This window comes from Typopeltis vanoorti, chromosome 6 (assembly GCF_054136105.1).
Source record: "Typopeltis vanoorti isolate ZY-2024b chromosome 6, IOZ_Tvanoo_1.0, whole genome shotgun sequence".
Taxonomy (NCBI): domain Eukaryota; kingdom Metazoa; phylum Arthropoda; class Arachnida; order Uropygi; family Thelyphonidae; genus Typopeltis; species Typopeltis vanoorti.
The window spans coordinates 82,790,885-82,812,564 of NC_143554.1; the positions used below are offsets into that span (position 1 = coordinate 82,790,885).

General features: G+C 36.8%; 1 protein-coding gene across 1 annotated transcript in view; it reads left to right on the plus strand.

Moving 5' to 3' along the window:
• LOC150105640 (coiled-coil domain-containing protein CG32809-like) overlaps window positions 1-21,680 on the plus strand; it is a 774,652-nt gene that overhangs the window by 449,988 nt on the left and 302,984 nt on the right. The window contains exons 10-11 of the mRNA XM_090394279.1: window positions 3,935-4,077; window positions 15,314-15,367. Coding sequence (XP_090250405.1) covers window positions 3,935-4,077; window positions 15,314-15,367 — 197 coding nt within the window. The remainder of the gene's footprint in view (window positions 1-3,934; window positions 4,078-15,313; window positions 15,368-21,680) is intronic.

Genomic DNA, 21,680 nt, shown 5'->3' on the forward strand with positions numbered 1-21,680 from the left:
CTGTTTTAAGGTTTATGGGTTACAGAATTCAGCTGATTGGTAGACGAGAGGGATATGATGAAAACATAAGTACTAGATATTACAGAGTTGATACCAAATTAGCTCACACATTTAATGTGGTGCATCCTAAATTTCACTAGCATTGCTTGTTGATGTTCAGAAGAGGGCAGTTAGATTAATAGATGCTCTTTCTCTCAGAGGTATTTAGTTTTTAACCTTATGCCTCTTCTACGGGTACTTTCATGGTCAGTGCTCTACTGAATTGGCTGAAACTAAACCCTCAACTACTCAAAAACATGTGAACAAATCTGTTCTTTCTTCTTACCCTCTTTCCCATGCTTGGAGCTGATATGCTGTGTAGGTCTTGCAGTCTTTTGTTTTTCAGTCAGATATTTGAAATAAAAAATGGTAAAGAATCTGTCAATACATAACTGCATGGGAGTGAATAAGAGGTTATTCCTGAAAGTTATGCAGGAGTGTCGTTAGTAAGGATTTTTCCCTTGGAAAGTGGTAAAAGAATGGTAAAATTCTGAGTGCTTTGTCTGTGAAGGAGTTTAAGGAGAAGTATAATAAGCATTGTGTCATTAATATTAGTGTAGGCATTCTGCAATGAGTCTTTGAGCGCCATGGAGATGCCCATATAATAATAATCAGGATGAATATGTATAACTAGAAAATATGTAAAAATCTACAGTGACTCACTGAAAACAATTATATTTTTTAAAAATACAGAACCTGTTCTTGAGAGCCAATGCATACAGGTGATGCACCTAACATTATTATTATTATTCCTGACACCTCCAAGAAGTCTGAAGACTCATCGCAGAAGGACACCTACAACTGTTTCAACTGATACAACTGTCTCAACCACTACACCGAACCTGTACTACGAATCATCTCCATCAATGCCATCTACTGCCCACCTCCACCACCACTACAACTAGTATTCTATGTCTGTAAATTGTGTGTGTTCTGATGGGCCGATTTGTCTGTATGCAGGATGAAAAACCCGAGTTTCCGGGAGGAAAAAACCCTGCTGCCTCCGTATGAGATTGGCTAACTCGCCTTCGATTGAAAATCGTCCAGATAAAGATTTCTCCCATTGCGACGAGAATCGAGCTTTGGCCTATTCCAATCAAAGGGCGCAATGTACTGTCGTTCTTCCAATTGTGCTGTGCAGTTTATTGTCAGAATCACTTATAAACTGGTTTGAAGCTTGCAGTCCCCAAAAGACAGTATCTCTTTCAGAAATATACCAGGGCTTAAAAAATCTATTGATCCTGTCTTAAGGCCTTACATGAATTACAGAATTACACTTGGAGGGAAGAAATCATGAAATTCAGGAAAGTTATTATTACATGACACCTCCAAGGACTCATTGAGAGAAAGAACCTACTTTACAACTCTCTGTCTCCACCACTTAATCCGCTGTACTTCACTGAATCACCAGCAACAGCATCATCTCCACCAATGCCATCTACTGCTGACTACCACCACTAGTATTTTCACAGACAATCGCAAACATCCATACCCACGGCAGGATTCGAACCCGCAGCCTTTTGACTGAGAGTGGATACACTAACCACTCAGACAACCAGACCAGCACCTTAATACCATAGTGACATTTCCCATGTTGCTAACAAAAAACACCACACTTGAGAATAATTTCCTTTCCCATTTCTTAAAAAAAGTAGTGCATTTGCTTGCAGAGTCTCAATTATTAACTTCCAAATGTCAGTATATTGAAACTGAGACTCTGGTTTCTGTAAAGATAGTTTCTGTTCCCTTCAGGAATGTGAGGAATATTTATACATTTGTGTTTTACCACTAATGGTTGATAACTGTTTCTTTTGCTGCTTGTAGCTTCAATGCTTTTTTTTTTAAAAAGAGAATTTCAGATTTCTTAAAAGTCTACTTCTATTTATAATTAATTCATTAATTAGTAACTCTTCCAAATATCATGTATATTGAAACTGAGATTGTAGTTTGTGTCATGCAAGCAAGCAAATTCACTAGCCTAGGGGGGGGTTGAGGATCCCTTGGCACGTATGCCAAACATGGCACGCAAATGGCTGGATTTCGGTTGGCATATGACAAAATTTTGCATCAAAGATTTGGCGATTTTGGCACGCACACTTAAGAGATGAAAAAGGAAGTTATTCTAGATTTTGTTGTGTTCTTTATTGATGATGTCACTATGATGTTCACCTTTCTGAATTTCATGACTTCTCCACTCTCAGTGTAATTCATGTAAGGTCTTACCACAGGAACAATAGATAAATTAGGCATATTTCTGAAGAGTAATACTGTCTTTTTATGCAAGAGGCTTCAAACTGGTTTATAAGTGAAGTTTGGAATTTATGCATCATGATGTTCTGCTGAAGTATTGTAAAGAAATTAAGTACTTATATTTGAGGTCTATGATGATACATTTTGTATACCATCAATTATAAACAGTTCTTTTTGTTGCACTTTGTTGAATCAGATTCTACATTTTAAAAAAAAAAAAGTAATAAAAAATTATTGAAGAAGAGAATTAGAATAAAGATAAAAAGTTAACTTTTTGCTGAAAGGATTGAAAATACATGGAATGGCCAATAACAGGTTACAAAAGCAGTGAATTTAGGTAGCTTAATTAAAAATTAATTAATGTGTACATAATAAATTTATATGTAACTTTACACTTTTGAACATCTCAGGAGTGTGAAAAAAAATAAAAGAAAAATAGGTATGAGACAATGGAGGTAAGAAAGGATGAGCTATGAATGTGAATATGGATAAATCAACATATACATATGATTTGAAGTTTAGTCTCTTGATGAAAGAAGATTGAAGAAGAGCAATAACAATAATTATTCATACACTACTAATCTTCCAATGTAAACACATCACCTCTTCCTCAGCACAGTTTTAACAATATCTACTCCTTAGTTGTAAGCATAGCTTCGTGCCCTTCGGGAATGTAAGGAATATTTGTACATTCGTATTTTACAATGGTTTATAACTGTTTCTTTTGCTGTTAGCAGCTTTGATGCTTATTTGATGAAAAGAGAATTTCAGATTTCTTAAAAGTCTGATTTTATTTATAATTGCAGTGACTTCAAAAATATTAGAGAAGCTGGAACAAAATTGCAATGTTTGTTGATAAGTAAGCATGCAAGGTGTTAATAGTTGCATTAGTTTCCTTAATGCAACTTCCAATACCTGATCAAAGCAAGTAGATTCCAACTTTCACTTACTGCTTATAATCTAATACCACACTTGCTTTATATAGAGAACTTTAGAGAATTGAATATTTGTTTATCACATAGTAGATTGATTCTGGGATTTTGACATTTTTTTTTGAAAGCCACTCAATTTAGAAAATGTGCATATTAAAAATTTAATAAAAATCTACCATATTTTTTCCATTTCATGTAAAAAATATGGTAGATTTTTATTAAAAAAAAAAAAAAAACACCTCTTCACTTAAATCAACTGCTGAACAATATCAGAATACAGTCAGATTATAATGAAATTTGGTGTGTATTAAAGTAAAAAACTAACTTATGATAGAAAAATGAAAGCGAGGAGGATGCAAAGTGAAATGGAGTAATGATCAATTGCTAAATCATGTTAAACTATTGAAAATACAATATTTTAGGGTGGCTTATGAACTGAATTAATTCCTATTCATAAACACAGTATTTTTTTATTAGTACTTTACAGAATCATTTTTATTCTCTTATTTAATTGCAAAATTTTTTAAGTAGTAATAATTATAGTAATTAATTTAGTAATAATTTTAGTAATATATCTATATATATAACTAAAAAATGAATGTGTGTGTGTGTGTGTGTGTGTATGTGTATAAAGTTTAATTGTTTTTAGGCTTAGAGTGGAATATATGGAAAGGTAGTTAGCAAGTTTATATATAAAGTTTAATTGTTTTTAGGCTTAGAGTGGAATATATGGAAAGGCAGTTAGCAAGTTTAACAGGATTAGTTCAGAAGGCGTTATCTGGAGGATCAACAAGACCGACACAGCAGTTGCAACATATCCCTACACGAGACAGTGATTCTAGTAAAGATAAACTAGGTTTGTACTGTAAATGTTTTCCTATGAAACTTTTGGTATGGTGTATATACATTATTTGTATATTTGACTATTTTGATTCCAATGAACTCCTAATTAAATTAAGCTGCCTGTGGTGAGTGCAATTCTACAAGTAAGCTTTAAAATATTTATTCATCATTCCTGCTTTCTTTAAGTTGGCAATTAGTTGATACTCAAAATATTTCCTTATTTTATATGCCACTTAAAATTGAATTCATAATGGGGTATAATTTATTCTGCGATATTCTTTCAAATAACTAATAATACAAGATGTAGAATAATTACACAGACAAATAACATATATGCAATCGTATACAGTACATTGTAGTTGGAAGTTTTTTCACTTGTTTAGACTATAAATTATATTTAAGTTAAAGGATATTATATCCCATATTGTTTCTTAGCCGAATATAGAAACTATATAAAATTCGGCAATTCCAAGCGTAAGCAAATACCTGGATAGTGCAGCAACTGACCCTTGAAGGTAGTGCAAGCTGAGGCAACTCATGTAAAAGGTGAAGCAAGCTCCGATCACTATTCTTGATATTTACCCATAATGTGAACTAAACTCCTAGGAGCTGTATTATTGTTCAACATTATGAGAGAAGGTCACTACCCAGACCGGTTTCGACCTTTTTTGAGGTCTTATCAGTGAGTAGGTAGACCATTTTAATACCAAGTTTGTAGAGAACAGAACTTGCGTCCCTTTAATGAGAATTGCCAAGAGGTGTCCTATTAAAGTATTAATTATAATGAAGAGCCAAAAGCGTCAAGGCTGCACTACCTTCAAGGGTCAGTTGCTGCACTATCCAGGTATTTGCTTACGCTTGGAATAGCCGAACTTTATATAGTTTCTATATTCGGCATGAAACTCTTTGAGTTTCTTATTCGGCTAAGAAACAATATGGGATATAATATCCCTTAACTTAAATAAGTTCTTGTCGCTGAATCGAAGCCTTTGGCTCTTCATTATAATTATAAATTATATATTTAGTTTAATCCTTTATCCAAGTGTAAGCAAACAAGTTTGCACCTGAAGTATCTTCAGGACTGAGACAACTCGTGGAAAAGGTGGACTGAGTTCTCATCACTGTCCTTAGTATCCCATAATGCAAAGCACATCTCCTTGTGGAACATGTATAATGCTATGCATTATACTTGGTTTCGAGAAGACTTGGTTTCGAGTCTAGTCGGCGACTAGAGGAAATTTTTCTAAGCCTTTTTTCGACCGGTTCCTGAGTTAGTCGATCTCTGGCACGGGCAAGCAGATTTTTCCTCCCGGAAACTCGGGTTTTTCGTCCTGTAAACTCAAGAAAATCGCCCGTAGAACCCACATTATTTCAGACATTAAATATATTGTGTTAGGGTTAGGGACCACGAGATGGCGGCACATTTGAGCCGTCTCTCTTCACTGAGTACCGCTTAATTAGTGATAGCCTTGGGCCATCTATCTCTGATTGGTACCAGTGGAGAGTGAACTGCCCACTCAGTCTCCAAAAGTTAGATAGGGCTAAATGGCCTCGCCTACTCCCCGTATACGGGAATAAAAAGGCGTTAGCTAATTTTTTTTTTTTATATATGTCTGCAAGTATAACTTACCTAAGGAAAGTGATGAGAACTCAGTCCACTTTTGCCATGTGTGTTGCCCCAGTCCTGAAGATACTTCAGGTGCAAACTTGTTTGCTTACACTTGGATAAAGGATTAAACTAAATCTATAATTTACAGTACATTGTAAATTAATAAAACTTAAAGCATGAACTTGATTTTTCATTTACAGAATCTTTAGAAGATAAGTGTGATGTGTGCATTCTTGACTTCTTTGTTTAAGCAGAGATTCTTTATTATTCACTATATTTTTGGGTATACTAGATATGACAGCTGAACACCGTTATTGTTTCATTGGTACTTTCATATCAAAATTTTATTTATTTATTATTTGTGATATTTCTGATTTGTTAGGATTTCACTTTACTATCTTCTAAAGCACAGGCTAAGAGTGTAAGAGTGGTTAAGGTGTGGAAAAGTTGGTTAAGAGCAGAATTCGGGAATTGGAAAGGAATATTACTATTATTATTTCCAGCATGGCGTCAGAAGACTCATTGCAGCATTAGAAACCCTCGCACTACAATACCTATTGTACCATGCCTTAAAAATATTCAGCATTGGAGTGCTCACCACCCATTCTGGCAATGTATTTCCATTGATTCACCCTTGCCATGCAAATTTTTTTTTCCTCACTTCCTTACTCACATAACTTTTGTGCCGTTTCCAGGAATGACCCTCTCATTTTCCCATTGTTTTCTACTTTATATGATTTCACTGTAGCTATCTAATAGACTACTATGGCAGTACTACATAATTAAGTTTATATTATTACTAACCCCCTGTCAACAAATTAGCCTTTTCACATTTCAAGGTTTTGATAGCTTTTTCTACTTCAAGTATCAATACTTAATCTTGTTTGCATTTTTCTTGAAAATTTTCCGTTACTGTTCTGTCACTGTTGGTTTCATTTAACAATCTATCAAATAACTATTGAAGACATTTAGGATATCCTTATCTTCAGTTTTCATGTGACCTTTATCATTTTTGATTCCTTTTTACATTACTCTTTCCAACCCGTTTCTAACTTTTTCAATAGCCTCCATAACATTTTGTCACCTTCCTGGTATTTATTTTCTATATTCTTACTGAAATCTTCCCATGACTTTTGTTTAGCTAGTTTTACACATAGCTTAGCTCTCTTACATTTTTCTCTGTATTCTTTTAGAGCAACTACCAACTTATTTGATAGGAAGTTTCAGTATGCTTTCTTCTCTTCCAGGACTGCTTTTTTAGCTTCTTGTTCCATCATGGTGTTCTTATTTTTCTATCTTTGCAGACAACTTCACAATCAATCAGTGTTTTCTTCAGAGTTTGCCACTGAGACTCCAAAGTTTGGTTCTTGCTTTTGAATTCTTTCATTTTTTCTGAATAATGTTTGCATAGTTGAGTGTATAGTTTACCTCTAAACGCTGCTTAACTTTAATTCTTTTTTAGAACCTTCTTATATATTGTTATTTTATATATGACATTCATTTTTGTCCTGCTTAAAACTAAGTGATGATCACTTCCAGTTTCAAATCCTTTGTATATACTCTTGTATCCTGAACTAGCATAAAGATATTACTGTCATCAATAGCATAGTCAGTGAGGCTTTCCTTATTCTTATATACATCGGCTGTTCAATAAGTAATAAGACTATATTTATACAGAAAACATATTACCTTTAATCGTCATCATTTACATGGTCTTTTTCAAAGTAACTACCGTGAGATGTGATGCATTTGTCCCAATGTTGCGTTTTCATTCTTAAACACATGTGAAAGTCCATTTTTTGAGAGTTCTTTCAAAACTGCCTCTGCAGCTTTCACACATGCTTTGTTGCTTTCGAAATGGCGGCCTCTTAGTGGTTTCTTGAGCTGAGGAAACAGCCAGAAATCGCATGGTGCGAGATCAGGACTGCATGGAGGGTGCGGTAGGATATCTGTGTTGTTCTTCTGCAAAACGTCCGCTACACAACCAGCAATATGTGGCCTTGCATTATCGTGGTACAATAAAAAGCCATTCTTCAGCAATGGACGCTTCCTTTTGACGTGCTGGATGATAATCGCTGCTGTGTTGATCATTGTCTCTGTGATGGACGTTGAAGGTCGTCCCTCACGTTCAAGATCTTCCACATTTTGCCTTAAAAGTTTTATGCCAGCGAAAAACACTTGCCCTCGACATTGCTTCATCGTGGAAAGCTTCGCATATCATGTTAAAAGTGTTCAATGCCAATTTTTGCAAACGCACACAAAATTTAATCACATAACGCTGTTCCAAGGACGCTTCCATTTCAAAGACTGGTCTCGCCTCGTAGGCACGCCGAAACAAGTTTGCGTTTAGTCACATGACACTCTGGCACATCAGCCCGTATGCACCATATATCAACCTCTTTTGTTAATACAGACAGCACCATTTCTTTATTCCACAGAAATTAATATTGTGATGAGTGGTTTCGCCACAGTAAAATTAGCCTTATTACTTATTGAACAGCCCACGTATTTTCTCCACATGAACTTGTGCACATCTTGACTAGTCTGTATCCTGAGCAGAAATCCAGCAAATATCTACCATTAATATTAGCCTTGTTCTTTTCTCTAAATTTTTCCAAAGCATTTGTATATGTGCCTAGGGCATTCATTTGATATTGAATCGGTTGATGATTGAGAAAAACCTGAAATTTAGGGGACACATTGCAAAGGTGGTGGAGGTAACACAGAGGATTGCTGAAATTATGAGAAGGACACTGATCTGCAGAGATAAAAGGGTTATCATTTCCATTGTATAAGTCTCTGATCAGACCACATTTAGACTATTGTTTTCAGATTTGGTCCCCAGGACTTGAAGGGGATAAATTAACTGTGGAAAGGGTACAAAGACGGATGACAAAGATGGTTTCAGGACTGTACAAGGATAGTTATGAGGATCGGCTGAGGGAATGTGGACTGCAGAGTTTGGTGGATAGAAGAAGGAGTACTGATATGATTGAGACTTTTAAACTGTTGAGAGGTGGTTACAGGGTTGACACTGGGGAGTTCTTTCGCTTGGCTGAACAGCGGGAGGGAGTGATGACAAGAGGCCATCCCTGGAAGTTACGAAAGGAAACTGTGAGCAAGAGGGTGAGGAGCGGTTTCTTTGCATGGAGGGTGAATGAACCATGGAATGTATTGCCTGATGGAGTGGTAAGAGCGAGAACAGTCAATGAGTTTAAGGAGTGGTATGATAGACTTTGTGTTTCTTAGGGGGGACCTCCTCTCAATGAGTCTTGATGGACTTTATGTTCTTAGGAAGGACCTCCCACGATGAATCTTTTGACTCCATGGAGACCTGAATAATAATAATAATAATTTCCTACTCTTTTGTTTAGATCTCCAACAAGGACACTTTTTCCATTTTCTTTATGTCAGCTGCCTGCTCTAATGACTCAAAAAATTTCTCCACTTCTTTCTTAGGATCTCTGTGGACCTTAGGTACAAATAAATTTCATTGTCCATTTTCCTGTTTTGAAATTGCCTTCTAATTGAGAAGTTTATCTTCATGTTTGGTTGAATGCTATCACTACTCCTTTCTTTCCTTGATTATTATTGCTTGAATATAATCCTACACTTATTATTTAGTAGTATTTCATCTGTTTTTGTCTTCCTTCTCAGTAATGCCAGTTATGTCCATGTGGTACGCTTCCATAAGTTTACTTTGGAAAGTAAACATTTTGTCACCTTCCTGGTATTTAGAGAGTACAGTTTTTGATTGACTAAGTCCAAAATTGCTAGCCCATCCTTGTTCATTCAATACATAGTGGATAACTACTAATGGGGATGCACCATGTGAAGAAGGTGAGTATTGGACATTAGGTCAGAAGCTGTAGTCTGGTCTCTGCATTCCTTAAAGATAATATAGAGGCTCCCTTCCAGTTATCTTGCTCTGAACTTCTTTAAGCAATCAACTCAGTCATATCACTCTTTCTTTTACCATCTATGAAGCTCTACTGACTGCATTCCCTTAATCTCTCCTCATACTCAAAATCCAGAATCTTGAGACAATCTCATATCTGTACTCACTCACTCATTGTAATGTTTCGTTATCATCCAAACAAATAGGTAACCACATCACTGCACAGGCATATGTGAATAGTATGCCTTATACAGTGGAACTATACAGTGTGTCCCCTGAATTTCAGTTTCTTGTCTGCTGAGGTCCCCAGATCCCTTGCCTCCTCCACCTCATGGAGCAGAGTTCCTCCACTGTGATAAACCCTATTACAATTTCTCTGACCAGAGTACATAAGTTTACACTTAGTCATCACATTGAAGTGACATTACATTCTTCAACCCAGAGCACCAACCTATTCAAATCTTGTAATAACATCACATCAGAGCTTTCTGACACTGCTTTTCCTAACTTAGTATCATCATCAGCAAACAATTGAAAATCTTCTATCAAACCCTGAACTATATCACTGATATATAAATTGAACGGTAGTGGTCCTAGAACAGAAGTCTGAGAGGTACTACCTTGCCACCTTTCATTTTTGGGATGCTGTATCCTATCACAATTCTTGTTGAAAGGCTTATACGCTGTTAAACATGATAACTAATAATTAAGGAATTAGCAGCGTACAGTAGAAATATAAATTAAAACAACTTTAATAAATATTTTCCGATATTTCGGCAACGTCACATTGCCATCTTCTATGGGAACTTAAAATAAAGAACAGGTGCACACAAGTACTACATAATAGCAAATGAGAAAAGAAGCGAGGAAGCCACAGTGATGGTGCCCGCCCCAGTGGGCTATATTGGTAGTTATTGGCCTTTGGGCTGAAGTTCTTCTGATATGTTTCCCAAATTTGGGGCAGTCTTGTGCACCAAAATTTGTTAAGGTTTGGCATGTTCCTAAGGGCTGAGGCTGATTCCATGAATAGTCTTTCATATTTAAACTTGCTGCAGTGTATTACTGTGGCTTTCATCCACCTTATTCTGTGGCGGGTATCCAGAGCATGGTCTGCAAGCCCAGAGTGGCTATACTGGTGAAATCGGATGTAGTTCTTGTGTTCTGAGATTCTGATATTTGCTGTCCTGCCTGTTTGGCCAAAATAGGACAATTTAAACTGCAAGGGACCTGGTATACACCAGGTAGGTCTAGAGGAAGTGGTTGGTCTTTAGTGGAGCAGATAAGGGATGCCAATTTTCTATATGATCTTAACAGGCGATTAAGTCATGTTTTTTTTAGGATTTTGTTGATTTTTTTCGAGGTGCCTCGGATGTAGGGGATGGTGATGGATTTGGAGTAATCTTTTTTGCGAAAGGGGGGGGGAGGTGGGTTGGGGAGAGGGTAGCCATTGGCTGAGAAAGTGTTAAGGATGTGATTTAGTTCAGTGGTTAGGGCTTGATCATTGGAACAGATAAGTTTTGCCCTGTTGAATAGTGTCTTAATAACTCCATATTGTTGTGTGTGGAGGGGGGGGGGGAATTGTTGGTGAATGTATCTGCCTGTATGGGTGAGTTTTCTATAAACTGAGAAAACCAAGGTTCCATCAGGTTGGCGGGTGACTAGTGTGTCTAGGAAAAGGGGAGGCTATTGTTTTTCTCTTTTTCCAGGGTGAACTTGATTCTAGGGTGTTGGTTGTTTAAGTGTGTCAAGAAGGAGAGGAGTGTGTCCAGGCCATGTGTCCAAATAGCGAAAACATCATCAACGTAGCGAAGCCATATGGTAGGTTTTTGTGGGGCTGAGTTTAAGGCTTTCTCTTCAAAAGTCTCCATAAAGAAGTTGGCCAAGGGTGGGGAAAGTGGTGAACCCATGGCTGTCCCATCCCCCTTATCTGTTTGTAGAATTTTTCCTGCCAAACGAAATAGCCTGAGTTCAATGTGAACTGAAATAATGTTGAGATATCGGGAGGAAATTTAGCTTGGATTAGCTCTAAGGTTTCTTTGAGGGGGACATTTGTGAATAAGGAAGAGATGTCAAAACTGACCATAATGTCATTATATTGGAGTGTAAAGTTTTCTATACTGGCTTTGAAGTGGGCTGAGTTTTTTATGTGTGATGATGTATTGCCAGTATAGTGTGAGAGTGCTTTGGCTAAATATTTAGCTAGTTTATAAGTGGGGGAATCAGTGCCATTCACTATGGGACATAATGGCACATTTTCTTTGTGTATTTTTGGGAGCCCATATATATGGGGGGGGTCTAGAGTTTAGTAATCTCCACTAGCCAAGAAATAACCTTCTTAAGAAGGCCTATGGAGTTTTCTAATTTGTGAGTTGGTGGGATTGTATTCAATGGGGAGGTAAGTAGCTCGATCTAATAGTAAAGCCTTACGCTTACCTGTGTAGTCATTATGATTGAGTACCACAGTGGCATTCCCCTTATCTGCTTTGGTGATAACTATTTCTTTGTTTTTCTTCAATTCTTGTAGTGACTTGTATTCATTAATGGATATGGTGGTTTTGCTTTTGTGAGAACACAGGCTGCATCCAATCTAATATCGTTGGCGATGTGGTTAGGAAGGTGGCGAATCCTGCGTTCAATCTGGATCGTGAATTCCTCGGCTGGTAATTTCCTAGGAGCAATGGCGAAGCTGTGACAGAGCATTGAGTGCTTCATGCTTCAAGGTAACTGATGAAAGGTTAACTACAGTGTTGTATCCTATCACAGCTCACTGGCTACTATTAACTAACATTCCTGTAACCAGGCTATCAACTGACTATCCATTCTCATCATGCTTAGTTTTAACAATAGTTTGCAGGTGCTACTCCATCTAATGCTTTAGCAAAATCCATACACTAGTCATCCTGTGATAAAATGTAATCAATTTATTGAAGGAGCATCTCCTCCTAACAAACCCATGCTACCCCTCTCAAATGATTTCTATTCGTATCCATCCAGGATTGTATTCTGTCTCTTACCCTCTTCTCTAACACCTTCACCACTACACTCATCTCTCACACACATACACGCACACACACATACACGCACACACACATACATGCACACACACACGCGCGCACACACACATTGTCTGTAGTTGGATGCAATTGACTTGGGATTCTCCTTTGTGGTGGTACTATTTCTTCTTCTGTACACTCTTCTGGGACTTTTTCAGACTAATGTTGAACAACCAAGTCAAGGGTAAACTCTTTTGCACGTTACCTTAATACATGCCGATATACTCTCCAGACCTGCTGACTTATTAACGTCATGCTTACTTAAAATTCCAAATGGTTCACATTCCTGAACTGCCAGTTTTCCTTTCTCTTTCCTATTATTATTCAATGCCACTTTCAACTCTAGATGATATATTCTAACAAAATGTTCATTTGAACATTTCTACTATATCTTCCATAAATGTGACATGTATTCCATTTTCTATATTCACCCTTTCTTCTGCTAGAAGCACATTCAAATTCCTGACTGACATATATTATTCCTGCTCCTAGTTAATGTCTATTATACTTGAAAAGTAATTATATTCTTATTTTAATCCTTACCTAAGTGTAAACAAAGTTTGTACATGAAGTATATTCACAACTAGTCTACTTGTATGTAGAGGCTGATGACTTCATATCAATTGCCTTAGTAGCCCATAATGCAAAACACCCCTTCTTTACAGATGTGTATGATGCTGTGTATTGTGGGAAAGGTCATTTAGAAGTTTGAGGTTTCATCAGTAGGAGTCAGGCATGGAAGATATATGACTTATATTGATTCAACTTTAGTATCACCAAGAGTTTGGCTCATACTGATAAGATCTTGATAAAGGTCAAACCAGCCTGGGTAGTTATCCTTCCCAAGAGAGTGGAAGGAGGACAAAATAATTCCTTTGCATAAAGGATGTTCTAAGTCTGTAGTAACAAATTATAGACCAATCAGTATCTCAGGAGTGGTGGTAAAAGTACTGGAAAAATTAATCAAAAAAAGAGATTTTAGGAATGAGTAGATAAGAATATGATACTCCATGATACTCTATGTGGGACAGCTTTGTGAAGGGTCAGTAATGCCTTAGTACTTAGTATCTACTAACTGTTTATAATAGTGGCAGCTGAGTTGGATAAAGGGAATGGCTACATGATGATACTGCTGGATTTTGTAAAGGCATTTGATGGGATACCACATTTTACTCTGTTACACAAACTGCAACAGATGGCAGATGGATATGAAACTGGTGATGTAGATAAGAGTGGCTGATCAGTAGATGCCACAAAATAATGAATGGTGAGCAGAATCCAGAAGGCAGGTGGCTAGTCATAAGGCTGTGTGCTTGGACCACTGTTTAATTTGTATAGAAATGATATAAGAAATAATTTGAAAGGAGATATTCAGTTGTTTGGAGATGCAAAGTTGGTCAGGATAATAGTTCATCAAGGTGATGTAGAGAGCATATTGGCTCATGCAAGATGATTTAAATAAGCTGACAGTATGCATAATGGATGTCAATTTGATAAAAAAAAAAAAAAAAAAAAAAAAAAAATGTAAAGTTATGTATTTTGGGATACAAAGATTACAAGCTGTGTACCACATAGAGGGAACTGTACTCCAGGAAATTGAAACCAATGATTTCAGGGGGTAATAAGTAGATAGAGAAAGTTTAGAGGGCATATTGCTCAAGTAGCTAGGATAGCTCACAGGATTACTTGGTTTATTGAAGAACACTCTAACAAGCAAATATAAGGGAGTTATCTGTCCTCTTTATAAAGCCTTGATATGACCACATCTGACTTACTGTGCTCAGATCTAGTCATTTGGGTTTCTTGGTGATGAGGAGGCAATGAAGAGGATCCACAGGCAAGTGACTGGGTGAGTGGTCTGTGGAATGCTCTCAATGAGGATAGGTTTTGGGTTAGTGGAGTGCAAAAGTTGGTTAATAGGCAAAATAAAAAAAAAACTAAAAAAAAACAGGAGGGTGATCTGATAGAAACATTTAAGTTATTAAAGGATTTTATAGGATTCATACAAAAGAAACATTTGGCTGGGGGGGGGGGGGCAGCAGAACAATAGATCATCCCTGGAAGGAATAGAATAGATTTCCTGAGTCAGTTGTTGAATTCTTTGTCTGTTAATGGTTTCAAGGAGAGACAAGATAGATATGGTGTTGATAGTTTGGATCTCATATGATGAATATTTGGACTCCATGGTGGTGCACGGAATAATAATAATATTTTCCTTGGCATGTTGGGCTTAGTGCCTATCATGACAAATGAGATATCATATTTGACACAAAGTTGAGTAATTCTTTCCAAATCATTTAAATAATTCTATGATAACCTGGCATTGTGATAAAATGCAACAGCCTTTCAATATATACAATGATGAAACATATTATTACAAAATCTCTAAAAAAATATCTCCTGATTAACTCTGTTTCACATGTGATAAAAAGATTGTGACAGATTAGGGATGAAATGATGGAAAATATATATTGATCTGGATGACATAGGTTGCAGACATGGTTATATTAAATTTCTACTTGCAGATAACCCTGCTCTTGGCATCGTGAGTGTTGAATTGTTCTCTTTCCTAGTTTCATTCATTACAAATTTATTAATTAGAATATATAGACTGTATTTGTAATTACATGATTATTCAAGATTGTAAAGAAATATCAGTAAAATGGGAATGTTTTCTTTTTATTTACAGAAAAAGAAAAATGCCAAGATACAGATACAGACTTAGCAAAGCTTGTATTTAAAGGTATTCAGGTTGATTTTACATGTGAAATTTTTAAATTTCCTATTAGTTTAGTATTTCTTATTAGTTTAATTTCCTATTATTGTAGCTTAGTGCAGCAACAACTCTATGATATATATGCCATGTTGTGAGGAGCATTGAAAATTGATTTACTTAATTGTATTGTAAGCCGAGTTAGGAAGCTACAGGTTTAAATTCTGATGTCAGAACCTTCAGCTGAAACCTTCATGTATAAAGCATACATGATGACACTCATCTCTTTGATGTGTGTATGTATTTTTTATTTATTTATTTATTATTATTATAATTTTAACTGACAGTAAGTTAACTCTCATCCACAAGTAGCAAGGTTTTCTTCCAGAAACTTCAATTTTTCATCCTGCAAAACAGGCAGATTGATTACAAAGTCAGTTAATAGACATAATAGACTATTGTCATAGTCTATTATGTCTATTAATTGTTTATATCTATTATGTCTTTGAACATCATTTTAGTAATTCCTAACTCCTTTCCCATATCCACATATACCTTATGAAAAGTTTCCAGGTACTATTGCACACATAAATATAATGTGTTCTTGGGGATGGGATGAGAAATCATTCAGTGATATATGGTCATCTCTTGCTGTGGCAAACGCCATTATTTCTGATTCACTCACTATAGCAAGCTGCTGATAAGTCCATAATCAAAGGAAAAGTCATTATATGAACTATTCCTGTGGTGTCCCTATAAGTTTGCTGTGGTGAGAGTTGTGTATCAACTGTGTCTCATCGGTCACTGTGTCATCACCATGTGCTACTTCCATAAAAAAGAAAAAAAAACATATGTTCCATTATTTTTGTTTGGGAACCAGTGTGAACCTGGTTCATTTTACTTCAGTAGATGGATTATCAAAGAATTAAGAATACTATGTAAACGTGATTGGTATTACATACCAATTATGTAATTGGTATTATATACCAATTATGTTTACATTGCAGACAAAGAAGACAAAATGGACATAATCTGCCTAAATAATAAGCATAAGATAATTTATATATATGTAACAGTGATTGAAAAAAGAAAAGCTATAGCAGTCACCACTAAACATGATAATAAACCTTAATGGAAGGCAGTTTCAGTTAGAATGATACATACAAATTTCAAACTAGTAAATCAGAAAATATGGTGTAAGTATTTATTAATGTATAATTTTTTTTCACTTGATTACAAAATAAATTATACTTCAAAAGAAATTATAGTTGTGAAGATACTTTATATGCACACTTTGTTTTGCTTACACTTAGGTAAAGGATTAAACAAGAATGTAATTTTTTGTCAAGTACAATTTATATTTATGCCTCTCTATTCCCATTAAAGGTGCCAGTGATGAAGAAATAGAACTCTTTAACAAATTATCTTCTCACTGTAATACCAGATAATACTCACCATCCTTCAATATCCTAAACTTTCTTAAATACTCCTTTGAGATATACTATAGACCAGCTATCTTTCTCAAAGTGATGTCCACAGCCCACTAAATTTTCAGGTGCAGTTTAGAATACAATATATTAAAAATCCTATTAATTAAAAATTTTTATATAATTCATTTAATTTTATTCTAATAATGTTCATAATATTTTCCCACATGCTATAATCTCAACACAGGAGTATAAAGTAGTACATAATATGTCACTGTGTCATTACCATATGCTACTTGCACAAATATATTTAATATATTTTCTACACTTTATTATATATATTGAATCCACAATTAAATCCTTTAGAAGTGTCTCGTTTTTGCACTTCACAATATATCACATCCCTGTTCTAATTTTCCACTAAAAATATTAAGATTCGGTGTTATGCCAACTACTCCATAGTTTTGCAGTTGCAGTTAGGGGCATGTGAAGGCTCTCTCTTTTGGTGGCAAAATATGAAACACCACCAGCACCACTGGCTTATATTTTACCACCTCATCCATGTTTCCTTTTCTGTGGAACATCCTTCATTCAGCTGCTCTCATTTCATTTGACAGGGCAGTGCTTCCGTTTTAGCAGAAATTGCTAAATGACTTAGACAATGTCTTCTCCTTTTCATTATTATTATTATTACCCCAAGACCTCATGGAGTCAAAGACTCATCTGGGAGGTCCTTTTATCACACATATGTCTCATCATATTTTACACTCAAACTCCTTGCAGACACCACACTCTCAGGTAAGGCATTCCAATCATTCACAACTCTGCACGAAAAAAACCTGCCTCTCACTTCCCTACTCACACCCTCTTTATACAGTTTCCAGGGATGACCTCTGGTTCTCCCCTGATCTCAAACTATTCTCTGCAGAATTTTTCCACCATTGATCTTATAACAACCCCTTACCAACTTGTAGGTCTCTATCATATATCCCCTCTTCCTCCTCTCCACTAGACTCTGCAAATTGCATCCTCAATCTTTTCTCATACTCAACATTCCAGAGGTCAGAAGCTACCTTAGTCAGTACTTTTTGGACCCTTTCCACATCTCTTCATCTTTCTGAAAACCCAGTGACCAAGTGTGGCCTAATCAAAGCCTTATACAACGGAACAAGACTCTCCCTACTTCTACAAGTCAGTGTCCTCCACGTCATGCCCAGGAGTCTTTGTGTTGTATTCACAATTTTGGCGATGTGTCCCCTAAATTTTAGATCATTATCCACTATCACCTCCAGATCTCTTATTTCCTCTACCCCCAAAAATATATTCTCACCAAGCATAAATTCTGCATCCCATCTTTGTTTTCCAAATTTCAAAACCTTACATTTTGGAGCATTCAACTTGCATCCCCCATTTCCATTCCCAATCACTCAATTTATTTAAGTTCTCTTGCAAGGCCACAACATCTTCACTACTCTTTATGGTTCGTCCCAAATTTGCATCATCTGCAGACGACTGAATATCTCCATCCAAATCTTCGCCAATATTACTAATATACAAGTTAAACAGAAACGGCCCTAAAACAGACCCCTGAGACACTCCACTAGTGACTTTCCTTTTCCTGGATATTCCACCCCCACACACAACTTGTTGATACCTATCAGATAGCCAGTCTCCAATCCAATGCACTAATCTAATATCTAACCCCATCTGCTCTAGTTTGAATGTCAACTTATCATGAGGTACTCTATCAAAAGCCTTTGCAAAATCCAAGTACTATTACTGTGTATCCTTCTCCTCTGTCCAAGGAAGCAGTCACTTTATTGTAATAAGTAACTAGATTACTAAAACATGACCTCGTTTTAGCAAATCCATGCTGTTCATCAAAGATAATACCATTGTTGTCAACCCAACTCTGGATCCTAGTTCTCACAAGCTTCTCCAACAACTTAACCACAACACCTAACACACAGATAGGCCTATAGTTTGATGCTTGAGTTCGATCACCTCCTTTATGAAGTGGCACGATTTTGCCCTCCTTCCACTCTTTGGAACTTGACCAAGTGCAGGACTCATATTAAAAAAATATGTCAAGGCAGGTGTCAACTCCCTGGCACATTACTTCAGAATATGTGGTGATATATTATCAAGTCCCACAGACTTATTTACATCTAGTTTACTCAACTCCCCAAACACCTCTTGCTCACTTGCAGTCAGTCTCTCCTCCCCATCATCAACTGCTCTCGATCTTTCCATGAAGTCACATTCACAAGATTGAAAGATCTTTATGAACTGCTCATTAAGTATCTCCACCACACATTCTGCAACAGCTGTCTTTATACCATTTCCTCCAATCAATGTCATCCTTCCATAATCATTCTTTCTTTTGCTGGCTACATATCGAAAGAACTCCCTAGGATTCTTTTTAGCTTCATTAGCTCACTGCTGTTCATACCTCTCTTTAGCTACTCTCACCAACCAAGTCACTCTCCTTGCCTGGTCTTTGTAGAACTCATGAAATTGGTTACTTCCACTTCTCTTATGCTGCCTCCACAATGCCCTTTTTCTCTGTATCACATGCTTAATCTCTTTATTCATCCATCTCACACCTACCTTATTTAACCTTCTCACCCTTGGAATACATTTCGACATTGCATCTACTAGATAGTTATTGAAAATACCCCAAGCTGCATTGATCTCTTTTCCAGCTTACTCCTCATTCCTCGCTACACCTGCAAGCTGTCTCCTGAGCTCTTCATAATCGCCCCCCCCCCCCCTGTAGTTCCACATATACCCTTTTCTCACAGGGGTCCTCGCACTGCTGGCAACCACCCAGGTAATCACCTCATTGTCACTCTCACCAATTGGTGGATGATTTGACACCTCATTTATAATTACATCCTCTGATGAGATGACCAAATCCAAGACCTTAATCCTCGTGTGCCCTCTGTTACATACTTCCTGAGGTAGTTATCCCTCAGAAACTCAAGAAACTCATTTTCTTTACTTCCAGTTGCTATCTCATCATTCCAGTCTATATTGCCATAATTAAAATCACCCATAATGATCACCCTTTTCTTATTTGCTTGGCTGATTTGATTATACATTTCACTATCACCCCCATCCACATTACCTGGTCTATTACAACATCCCACCAAGTATTTGATTCCATTCACCTCTATCTCACATCGATGCTGCCTCAAAACCACTGGCACTATTTCCGTCTTGCATCTCTACTTTGTATGGACATAACTCTTTATCATCAATAGCACTCCCCCTCCCCTTTTTTTTTACCATTTCTGTCTTCACGAAACACATCATACCATTCCAGCTCTGTTCCTGTCAGGATGTCATCCTCTTCCAACCATGTCTCACTTATTATGACAATCTTTGGGTGAACAGATGCAGTTAGGCAACCTTTTCATCTGCTTTGTTTCTTATACTTCTAGCATTGGTATACAAACACAACAGCTCATTTCTGGATCTACAGCGAGTTCCACCTATACCACTCATTCGATGTGATCTCTCCATGCTAGACCGGAGCCATTTCCCTTTCTGCTTCTTCATTTTAGAATCCTTTTCAATTCCATCTGTTTCCTCTTGATCCCTGTCATCCCATTCCTTTCCTACCTACACATGCTCTCACTGCTTCTTGGAGCATCCACTTTTCTCATGCTGTGTTCCCCTGTCCACACTGAGCCTCCCTGTGTCCTTGCTCCTCTTGCACACCCATTCTCTCATTTTCTATATTCATACCACTCATTTCCCCATTCATATCCACTTCTTCAATCTCTCCTGTCTTACTCTCCTGTTCTTCCACATCACTCCCCCCTCTCGATCTGATTCATTCTCTCTATTAACTTCTCTACCTTCCAGCAGCAGTCACTTGAAGAGACTCGCACTATAACCACTCAAATGCAGTCCATTTCTCCCATACAGCTCACTTCGTTCCTCAAACTCATTCCACACATTAACACAATGCACTCCCATCTCCTCACACATTTCAGCCAGCATATCATTCATAATCCTTGCTCTCTGCCTCATTAATCTCACCACAGTCATACCTAGGCAACACACTGACTACCCTTCCTGTCACACTATGCTCTTTTATCCTTCCAAGCAGCCTCCTGATATCCATTCTGACACGCTCTTTGTTCTCTCTCTCTCTCTCAAATCATTTGTACCAATTAATACTATTAACTCTTTTGCTCTCTCCCACCTCATATCCAATGCCTCAATCACTATACTCATTTTACCACCTGGAAAACATACCTTATGCATTCTATCCTCTAGCATACCTTTAATAATGGAGTTGCCATACAACGCCACTCACTCATCTTTCGTTAACTCTTTCATGCCATCATGATTTATTTTAATAGTTTTGACCTGAATTTTCTTAATTTCATTCTGCATCCATTTCATTTCTTGCCTCATCCCATCCAATTCAACTTCCGAATCTCGCAAAACATTCTCTCTATCTTTCTAACTTTCTAACTCTCTAGCCCCGTTCTCACTTTCACTCTCATTCATCCTTCTTTGTTTCCATACTTTCGGTCTAATATGTGTCCAACTTTTGCTCTCATTCATCTTTCTTTGTTTCTGTACTTTCAGTCCAACATGCATCCAACTTTCGCCATCATTCTTTCTTTTTTCGCTATCATTCCTTTTTTCGATTTTTTTTCACTTTCGATTTCTGTGTCATGCATTTCTAGTTTCATTCATTCTCTAAATTTCGTTTCTTCCTTCCACCACTCTCTCCTCATTTTCGACCCTTTTAACATCCGTTATGGTTTTCAAATCGCTCTTTTTCTTTTTCACTGATTTTTTAACATTTTTTCGCCTCTCTTTCAAATGTGCACTCATGTTACCCGTGACTTTCTCATTACTAACACTTTCTGTCATCAATTTCATATTTGCAT